This window comes from Leuresthes tenuis, unplaced genomic scaffold, assembly GCF_036924035.1.
Source record: "Leuresthes tenuis unplaced genomic scaffold, fLeuTen1.0.hap1 SCAF_4, whole genome shotgun sequence".
In the NCBI taxonomy this organism is placed as follows: Eukaryota; Metazoa; Chordata; class Actinopteri; order Atheriniformes; family Atherinopsidae; genus Leuresthes; species Leuresthes tenuis.
Window position 1 is genome coordinate 24585075 of NW_027325358.1, and position 11012 is coordinate 24596086.

General features: G+C 44.1%; 1 protein-coding gene across 4 annotated transcripts in view; it reads right to left on the bottom strand.

The window, feature by feature from the left end:
• The window catches only part of LOC140304639 (RNA binding protein fox-1 homolog 2-like), a 38055-nt gene extending 27915 nt beyond the window's left edge, over positions 1–10140 (bottom strand). For 3 of the 4 annotated variants that reach the window (XM_072383358.1, XM_072383360.1, XM_072383359.1), the window contains exons 1-2: positions 8927–10140; positions 1884–1934 (exon numbers count right to left, since the gene is read on the bottom strand). In XM_072383358.1, coding sequence (XP_072239459.1) covers positions 1884–1934; positions 8927–9178 — 303 coding nt within the window. In that variant the 5' untranslated portion in view covers positions 9179–10140. The remainder of the gene's footprint in view (positions 1–1883; positions 1935–8926) is intronic. The other variant, XM_072383357.1, reaches the window with a different exon arrangement.
• Positions 10141–11012: the final 872 nt, after the last annotated feature.

Sequence of the window (11012 nt, forward strand, 5' to 3'; positions counted from 1 at the left end):
AAAACTGTGGACATCAGTTGCAGCCAAGCTGCTGTTTCCATCAGGGGTTTAACAACAGTGACCAAGTCAGTCCGCCATGTACGAGGTGAGATAACTATTTCACATAAAACCAACAAGACTCACATCCAGTTATTGAATAACACTGGACATCTGGAGGACTAGACATCTGTGGAGGACTGCAGCTTGTTTGCATGTTTAAAGGTTTGCATTGTGTCAAGCAAACTGAGTTTAAATAAAGAAATAATTTTCTATTGTTCCATTTTATTACTACTAATGCAACCTGTTATTTACTTTATGTGTCTTAATATTCAAGCAAAGGTGTTGGCTATGAATGAAAAAAAATTGCATAGTGAAAAACAAGGTTTAATAAGACTATGGAAAAAACGTATCACATTTTATTCAGTGATGAAAACCCGACTACAGTTTGCATTTACATGGAAACCATGGGAAGGTAGCTCCATCTGAAATACAGCTTTCCATTCAAATAGGCATGTCACATGTGCTATAAAAGTCTCATGGGCACGATAAAGTAATTGGTAATTTTGGTAATAAGTTCTTCAAATAATAAAAAAAAAAAAAATTGGTTTTCCTAATTTCTTTCACATGGCTGTTTCGTAATAGTACCACCATTACCTCTCACCCACCAGATGACAAACACTGAACATTGAGGCTCTTTCCCTACACTCAGTAATGCTCGAATAAAGCTATAGACTAATGACCAAACTATATACACAGTACCAGTCAAGTGTTTGGGCACTCCGACCCATTTACTTTGAATGAAGATAAGAGTCCAAACTTTTAAATGGTATTGTACAAAAAGCCCCCCCCCCAAACACAACAAATTACTCCTGCAGATGGCCAAATCCACCAGGTTACATATTCCATCTGCAAAGGGCCCGTGTCTTGCTTCACTCACAGTTCCTGCAACTCTCCAGGCTCTTCCTCCCCAGGATCCTTTGATCACATCATTCTCACACTGCTGTTGACAGTTTAGCACCTCTGTGTTGTGGAAGCCTCCACTGCCCGGCATTGTTTTCTTCCTCTCTGCCTTTTTTTTTTTTTCTTCTCCTCTCTCCTCGGGTCTGTTCACACCTCCAAGCCCCCAAAGAAGCCTTCCACTGACTTCTTTCCATTCCAACCAGAGAATGTTTCGCACAAAATGAAGTTTCACGAGTGCCCTTCAAACATTATTTGGACGAAGAAAATTCAAAGCTGTATCGTTTTCCAATTAAATGGAAATGGTCTGATTGACTTCCTGGCATCCACAGCCTCCACTCAGCAGTATCAAAAATAGTATATAAAACAGCCTCTCGCTGCATCAAATAAAAGCGTACGAGTCAAAACCTCAGACAGATCTCCAAAGATAAGGCTGCTGAGCATCACAGAGAGCGAGGGATGAGGGGATTATGGGCAGAGCATGACAGGATGAGTGGATGAACAGAGGATGATCTAAGGATTAGCCACATGAACTGAGCAGTCTAATAACACAATCAGGCAGCTAATACAAAGGCGAGCAAACAGATTGTATACTTACACCCAGACAAGTTCATACTAAACATGTGATGCGGCCAATCATTTTTTTTCATGCAAGTTTGTTTGTGGGCAGAAAAACTAGAATATGGCTGTCTTTAAAGGCTTGTAGATGAAATAAGTGCGTTCCGCGAGCTAAAAGATGATTACTATTATTGAGAGCAGAGAGGGAAGTAGGCGGAGGATAGGGATGCAAGTGTGGAGGCATGCCTTCTTCTATACAAGCATCAAATTAAAATCTGCACCCCCACCTTGTGGTTTAGAGAGCTGTACACTGCATTCAGATTAAAAAGAAATATTGGAATGTGGAATGTTATAAGACAAATTTTTTGCAGGTGTTCAGCTGCCCTTACCTGACCGTGAGTGGGGTATCCATGGTAACCGAGGGTCAGAGGATCATTGTTCTGAAAGAGAGGAGCAGATTTTGTAAACATGGACAGTAATTTGTAAAAGACACGGACAAGTCACTTCGTATTTTCATTACTCAGGAATGCCGCTCCTTTCTATATTTGACTTTACAGTTTCGTGGCGTTTCTGACTCCTTATCAAATTAGCTCCGTTGGTGACACAACTCCGGCTATCTCCCAAGTCAGCCTCCTCTTGAGTTTTCCACCCAGCGGATCTTTTGTCTGCTTGTTAAGACCTGATAACGGGGACGAGTGAGCTCATGCGAGAGGTGGATGAAAGACAGGAATGAAAGAACGAGTGTCACCGTGGCTCTTAAATCATAAATAGGTCAGGAGTGTCAGCGAGCATGAAGCCCATTGGTGTGAAATGCGATCATGAGCCCTGATGCAATCTCCGACGCATTCCTCTGAATGTTCTGGCTGTGCAAAGCAAAGACGGGTTCGTCAAACAACCGGTGAGTAATTACATTGAAAGAAGATGCAGAGAAATAAGCTCATTTTGTGTGGAGTCAGATATTAAACAGAAATCTTGCCTCTACCTCCTAAAATAATTTATAACGAACTTTATTTGTGCTCATAACCCTGTGTTCCGGCTTTTATGCTAATGCATCCCATTAAAAAAGGCTCTCTTCACAGAAATTATGACACACTTTGATAGGCGAAAACAGATTTGCCTGTCTCCGACTTCATATCACAAGATTAGAAAACAACTCGGCTCCTCCCTCTTCTCTCTGTCTTTTTCCTGTGATCTCCCTTTCATCTGGAACCAATGTCCCTCGTCGGCTCTGTCCCCAGGGGGAACCACTTTGCTCTGTGCGCTTCGCAGCTTGAGTTCGCCTGATTAATACTGTAGCCATCTCACTCTGGACCCCCATGAGCCCATTTCAGTAAAACTGAGCACAACACGTCCAAATCTAAAGAGGCACAGTAGAAGAAGAAGAAGAAGAAGAGGGAGCAGGAAGCGCCTTCCTGATCGAAAAATACAGCTTGTGCGAGTCTATCTCAGAGCCAAAAATGTACTTAGTGAACTGGCTTTGGGAGGTAGAAGCTCTAAATAATGAATCACCTTTTAGAGGCTTGAATAACATGAATAAAGTATAAACCTTCTTTTGCAACGAGGGCAAACTCTAAATGTGATATACTGCTGGTATGGAGAGGCAAAACAAACACACACACACTCAAAAAAGAGAGGAGACAAAAAAAAGATTTATGAAGCAGTGCGCTGCGTCAAAGTGGGGGTTGGGGTGGGGTATCAAAAGCCATACAGAAGACACCACTGGAAACATCTGGAATTCATACGAGATGGGATGAGGAGCTGGTAATACAGTGGGACATGGACAGCGCTGCAAAAAAAAAGGAAAAAGAGTTGGAAGGAGCAAAGACAATGACTCATACATGAGTGGAGTCATGTGCTTAATTTCCTTAAGGAACTGGGAGGGATGAGTGGGGAGGGCGGCACACAGGCTGCACAAGATGAGTGCGTCTCACTCCCACATCACTGGCACAGTACACGAGAAACAAAAAGATCCTGTTTTCACGTACTCGTAGTTTGTAGTTGGCCTTTATTTGTTGATGGTGACAAACGAAGTAGTTCGAGGCCTGTCTGGTGGTGGTGATGGCGCTGGTTTTGGGGGTGGGGGTTGGGTGGCTAAAACAACAGTGGAAACAGCGGGGAAAGACCGGCTGGGCAGTCAGGAGAAAGTAACAAAATGACATGAAGTCAACAGATGGCAAGGAGGGGAGGAGGGGGAGATGGCACAAGCTCCTGGGGGGAGAGGGGGGGGCAATCTATTGTGCTTATGAACCTCACAACTCCTTCCCAAACACTACAGGTCACAGCAGGTGTGTGTGTGATGTCTAATTTGGTCACAAGACTTGTGTCTATTCCTATCGTGCCTTGGGACAGCTGCTCTTCTAAGGAGGAGGAGTAGAGGAACCACACCGCTCTGAGAGTCATCCAACCTAACTGAAAAGCAGGGCACTCGATACACTCAAGAGGATGTGAATCCACTTCTTCCACAGAGCACTTATGTGCTAAGCCTCCAAACAGTCAGCGAGACGATCCCAAGTTTATTTTCTCTCGATATACCTCACATTCCACCGACTCTCCACAGCAAACCTACACGTGCTTCCTCGAGGGGATGTTGGCTCGAGTCAAAGTGGATTTTGGAAGCGGGCTTGACAGTTCTGGAAGAAAGATAATCATCGGCACCGGCTGCCAAATCACGTGCTGCATAATGAGCCCACGGTCCACTGCGCTGATCTTAAAATAAAACAGTGATTTTCTTTTTCCCACCAATTCGTTCCTGATCTGATAAGACAGGACTAGCATTCGCTTGTAGTTATTAAGTGCACAACATAACTGCCCATTTGGTTACATCGTGACGTCTTTGCGACATAACTCCAGAGAAACTGAGGACTGATACTGGGCTCCTGGGGCTAAAGTTGATTCCTGTATTTGGAAGAACATCGTGGCCGATGCTCAGGAGGGATTAGTTCAATTTGTTTAGGAAAAGGTGAAGAACATACAGTGCACAGGCTGGTGAAAGAAGAGTACTACAAAAAACAATTTGAGCTCTTTTCACATGTACAATGCAGCTCTGAGATATCATCTGTAGCAACGACAGCATGTGTCAGAACGTAAATATCTGAATCAGCCGGGCCAGACTGCAGCCTGCCAGCCCCCTAGTGATCAGCGTGGGTAATAATATCCAACTGAACTCACAAGTCAATGGCACAGGTAAGTAAGAAGCGTGTTCTCATGGCATTTACTTCTTCTTTGTAATCTTTTCTGCTTGTCTGTATACTGTTTAAGCTCATTTGTGGACCTGGTGGAAACATCTAAGCACATGCAGTGTCCAAGTCATTTTTAGAGATATTTCTTAGTTTGGGGGGGAACTGAACACGGCAAATTCTTTGCAACACGCCCTGTTGACAGAACATGTCTCTGTGCCATTGTACGGGTGTGATTGGGAATCTGCAAACAGTGTGCAGAACATCCAAGTTAAAAAAAAAAAAAAAAACTGTTATGTGGCAATGCATGATCCCAGGCACGTTCATGTTAAAAGCAGCAACTAACGCCAGACCGATACTGGATTTTGGGGGACAAAGCAGATACAGATTCTTAAGGGAATGACAATATTACTACGTAGGTCAACTAGCTCTTTTCCGATTTGCAACTAACAGGGAGGAAACCGTTTGTCCGCCGTCTGCTCAGCTACGATCGGCACTGCAGAAAGTGCTGCAGGTATTGTGAACAATTAATTTTGAGAGTGAAAACACTTGACCGTTCACGCCTTCTGGTCAGTTACAGTGAGTTGCAGTTCGCTGTAGTGAGAACAGAAAAGAAAAGCTGTGGCAGCACTTGGATAAAGGAAGAGGTCGACTTCTTTTACACGAAAACACAGAAAAACTTACAGGGTGAAAAAAAGAGCTTGTGAGGCAGCTGGACAGTGTATTGTTCTGAAAATTGCAAGATTATAGAAAGTGCAAGTATTAACGCAAAATTGATCCATTTTTTTATTTCCACAGCCAAATATGTACCATATTTAAATCTTCTACCAACCAAACATTGTCAGCTATTGGGAGAACAAATCCGCACAGGGAAGAAAAACAGGAAGTAGGTCCATAATGTAGAAAACCTCAGTGGTTAATGTGTAACCAAATCCACCGGCTCATATCTATATATGGTAACAATTATTGAACTATGGGTGCTGCGATATACTGGTGTAGATGATAATCTTGATATTGGAAAGAAAAGGGCAACAGATTTATATATTTCTGCTTGAAAAACATTTCAAATGTTTGCCTCATTTGCAGCCACTGAACTGGCCAGTTTTGCCCTAACCATGCCCGATGATTATTGTCCAGCACATTAACAAATATATATGGGTCACGTACTGACATGCAGCAAATTAAAAACTATGATGATAATTATTCTAAATAATACAAACAATTATTTTGGCTCAGAAATGCTGAGGCTGATGTCGTACTTTTGGATGAGTGAGAATCAATAAACTACCGTGCAGCAGTAGCAGAACTGAACTGCAGTTAATATGTCAGGAGAACTGCATTCCAAGCATATCAGTGCTTCCCTAAAACACTATCCACACTAAAACACAGTATCCTAAAACACTGCTGGGCCTTCTCAAATACACATCAGTCAAAAGATTCCTAGTGGCAATTTATCACAGAAAAAATGCAAAAAAAACCAAAAAAAAACCACAAATGTTCTCAGCATGGCTGTACGAGTACATTTTTCTTGCTGACATTTTCATACTATTTCAGTGCTGGGGTGGGGATGAAAGCTCTCAGGGGTGATCCACCTCCATTAATGTCCTAGTAAAGTCATTTGTCCTGAGCACTGTCAGCCCAGCAAGGCCCTTATTAGGTTGGAGAGAGCCCCGGTTCCTACGTGGAGTGACAACAAAACACGCGCCGCTCAGCAGCAGGCCAGATGGTTAATAAAGCAGACAACCTCCTCTCAACATTCCTCCTTAATCTGACTGGAGCTGAGGACGTGAAGACGTGGGGTGCTGTTATAAAAACCCCGTCTTCCTGAAAGAAAGGGAAAAAGAAAACAGGACTTCCCCCGATACTTCACAGGAATACAGAGCAGATTGATCGTGTGCTGTGAAGTTGGTGGTGTGAGCAGAATATTAATATAAAATCCATAATGTTGGATTATAAGCGCAGCGTCAGCAGCACCAAACGACTGAAAGCACTCAGCCTTTTTTCTTCCACCGGCTTTATTCGCCTGCATTCAGTCCTCTCCTACATGCTGCACTGATTTACCAAGGCTTTGTTGCCCTGCTAAAACTTGGCAGATCTGACTCAACAGAGCGTTTCCTCCCCTGCACTGTGATGACATCACACCATAATGAGAAAAACAGCAGTGTCGATAACCAAATGGGAAAGGATGCCATTATTAGGCTGCGGTGGTGCAAATGGATTACTCTCTTCCACAACCACACCCCACTGCGCTGCCCTCGCATGCAGGTCACAGTTCAACTCTTGCCGTGTTGTCAGCAACAGCGTTTTCCTTCGTTCAATCAAGGACGGACGGGATTAAGGAAGGGAGACTCTGTGCCTTCTGAGAGTCAGGGTACTGACTGCGGTAACATTTTCCAACCTCTTACGGTTAGTTTCACAGACAAACTTGTCTGCAATTTCCTAGACGTTTCTTGGAAAGTCATTCAAAAAGAGTTGGAAAACTGGATATCACTCCACTCAAATTTGCCTCCAGAACATTGACGGTGTGAAAGAACTAAAAAAATCCACCAGTGTTTCTCTTTCTTTTTCTGCACACAGTGGCATTGCATGGGGAATGTTCTGTGAGGCGCAGACCACAGCGGAAAAAAAAAAAACAACAATCTATTTTGGGGGAGTTATTCTGGAGTGTCAGGCTTGAACTGACACCCATTCTCATCCTTAATTGATGGACTGATTAATCTTTTAGTGTATAAAACGTCAGAAGTCAGGAAAAAAAACGCTCATCCCATTTCAAAGTTGAGCCTTTCGAAAAACAACAGCTCATTCAAACAATTGACACGTATTTTGGTTTTTAATCTGCACTGTTGTCATGTCTGCTTCAGTCATTGATAATCAACCTTCCATCAGCTCATCTCAAAATGTTATCATCTGTGTATGTAGGTATGTCCCATAAGCCTTTTGACTTAAATAAGAATCTCAGATCAGGGTGGTTCTAATGCCCACCCACCCCCTTCCCTCCCGCCAGTTTGAGAGGTGATCCCATAAGCTGGAAACAAAGCCTCTTTACTGCCAGTGATAGGGCAAATCTGTTCCTGCGCTGAGAGATTGGGACTGGTTGGGGCATCTTTCCCCACTCTCATTTCCGGCCCGTCCAGTCGGTTCAATACGTTTTAGAGGGTGAAGCAATTGATCCGAGCGTCTCTCTCCCACACAAACACTCTTCCATTCACATGTGTTTTTAAGTGCATTACGTTTCTGAGTCTGTCTGTCAGCACTCCCAGACAGCATGACAAAGTAAAGCCGGCCATTTAGTTTCCCAAACAGGAGCAAACAGGCCACTTCAGCTCCATTACTGGCTCTTTCAGCGATGGAGAAATGGCTTTCTGTCTTCCAGCGGAGTGCTTCACCCCACATAATCCACTCTAATGATATCCTGAGTATCCCCCTGTCCTCATGAGATGCTCTATTAACAAGAAGATATGACCATTTTTTCAACCACTAAGGGGAAAGAACAACATATTTATCGAAAAGGAAGAGATGGTAATTCAGAACAATAGCCTGTAACTTTGATTAAAACAGGGGCCTAAGGATCAATATAATTAGACTGATTAGTCAAGTTAAGGTCTGACAAGAACCCGAATTAAGCCGGAGGTCTTTGGTTTTCCACAAATACACCAGTGCAGCCTGCCCTCTCTCCTTTTAAAATCAGATAGACAAACACTGACATGTGTTCTGATTGCAAACCTACAAACTGAACGTCATTCAGCACAGGCCTATGCAATGAAAGGTCAGGTTTGTTTACATTCTCCCCTGTGCTGGAGCTTTGTGTATGATATCAATCAGCCGGCAGATGCTTTTGGGCAGTTTTTAAAGTAACAATGACTTTAGAACACAGTGAAGCACGTTAACACAAACAGGAATACTAAAACCGGGCCCTTACAGTAACCGTTTGAGCTGCAGAATGGAAGCTGACTAATACATTGTTACTACTCCAGCTCCATCTTGAAAGTCAACTCGTGTGTAGTCATTTGCAGCTGTGAAATGTGTTGGTATTTACTGCACAGCTGTTTGGGCAGAGCAGGGTACATGGAGGCCTTCTGCTGCAGCCAGGACAACAGCTACAGTGTCGACCACAATCACTTGGACAAATAAACAAATGTAACTAAAACACAAACATGGAATGACTGTAAAAGAGCCGGAATGCACTTCTAAGACCACCACGCTTGAGTTGAATCGCGTCTGCTTTGCTGTATTTGAACAAAGACTGCCCTCCTCACCTGGCCAACCTCGCCGATTCCTCCGGAGCCGTCGATGCGGGGTCGCTTGCACTCTGCCCCGGTGGAGTCCACGAGCGCGGCCGCTGTCTGTCCGTCGGGCTCCGGGTCTCCGCGCTTCATGCCCCGGACAGCAGCTGGGGCGCCACCCGGGTTGGGATGCACCCCGGCCATGGTTTCCAGCTCTCTATCCCGGTCTAAGAGAGCCCGGGACACGGGCAGCATGATGGACGCAACGTCGGTCGACATTAACATTTAAAAATCTTCTTTTGTTCCCTTTTTATTAGCTAAAAATGGGGGTAATCTCCTGCACCTCTGTGCTTAAAGCCAGTCGGTGGAGGATTTTAGAAAAGGTCTTAATATGCCAAGTTGCCTTCACTGTTTTTACTGGGCCTTTGTATAGCCCCCCACCCCCCCTAAAGAGTTGGTCTATCTGTAAATGTTTTCGCTCCTTGGTTTAGAAATTTCCGTCAACAACAATTAGCTCATAAACGCCGCTTTCCTTTGACTTCAAAACACAGTCCCAGAGAACAGCAACACTATTGTCAGGTTAATTTAAAGCGAAGTAGCCCCCTGTCTGTTGACCGTATATGTATTTACTGCGGGGTTGCCTTCGAGGCCTACGTTATTTCTGATCATAACAAAACCAATTGGACAAACACCGATCCTAACAATGGCTCCTGAGCTCAGTCTACCACTCAGTTTCCATTTGCCCTGTTTTTTTTCCCCCCACTGCGAGAGCCGAGTGTTTTAAAAGCGCAACATCCAAACCCTACCGCAACCTCAAGACGAAAACCCCCTCAACATGTCTTCCCTGTCGCCTTTTTCCCTCCCTGTTAGCCACAGGCTTGCACCACAGAGAAGAGGTTCACTGAAAGTCAATCCTCCTCAGGAGCTCTTTCTTCCCATGTTAGTCCGCAAGTCTGCGTTTAAAGGAAAAAAAACGCTCTCCCCCCCTGAAAAAAAGAAAAAAAAAACATGGGAAAGGACGGACGTACGGACGGACGGACTGAGGGGCTGCGGTGTTTCCTTCTCCCTCTCTCGGTTATTATTTTCTTCCCTCTCTCCGTTTTCCCGGCGGTGTGTTCATGTAGCGTGTGTGTTACAGAAAGGAAACTGTCCTCCCTCCCTCCTCCTCCCACTCTCTTGCTGTAGTCATTCCCCTCCTCCTATCTTCCGCTCTGCCTTTGAACGCTGAGCCAGGCAGCCATGCAGCCTGCAAATACACGCAGTGTGCCGCAGTGCTTCCATACATTTCACCGAGGGGAGGTGTGTGAACACTGTGTGCGCGTGTGTTTGCAAGAGGAAGAGGGGGAAGCCCAGAGAGACTGCCATGCTCCTTACAGTCAACCCCCCCCACCCCAAACCTTTAAACCAAATGCCCATTTTCCTCCTCACATTTCTACGTGTGCGCAGTTCTCCAGCATAGAGTCCCAGTTCATATGGATCTCCCTGCCGTTCAATGGTGTCACATTACATGGCTCAATATTAAAGGGGTGGGCTCCTCTGCAAGATTTCATGCCTCACTCATTACACAACCAATGCCCAGGCCAAGGTCTTCACACAAGCCCAGCTGTGAGTCATGCAGCATGAAGCGCCTCATGTTCCGCTGGCATTTTTATTGCTTGGATGACACCCAGTGGTCAAAGGGTACCGTAAGAAGGATAGTTAAAGTGGCTATTTGCTAGGCGCATAAGGTGTAATTGCTTCTAATTACCCTGGCGAGGCTTTATTTTTTATTTTTATTCTTTTATATTTATTTTTTTATTCTTTTTTGTTCTTTTTATTATTATATTTATTTTATTATTCTTTTATATATATATATATTCACAATGCAGCTTTTTGGAGAAAATGCTTATTTGCATTCAAAAGGCAGGTGACAGCACCCCAGAAGGACTGTACTTAAAACACATTGCTGTATGTCCTAAGCTCTTAGAAAAGGCCTAAGATTAAGTCCACAACTGGGTGGACTTTATGCATGGAATTGGTCATAATCATCCTTGGTGTTTATGGTTAAATAAAAAGAAAACAAAGTGTACATATTTATTGTGAGGTTAAGCTGTAATGAAGGTGTTTGTTGCTACTGTAA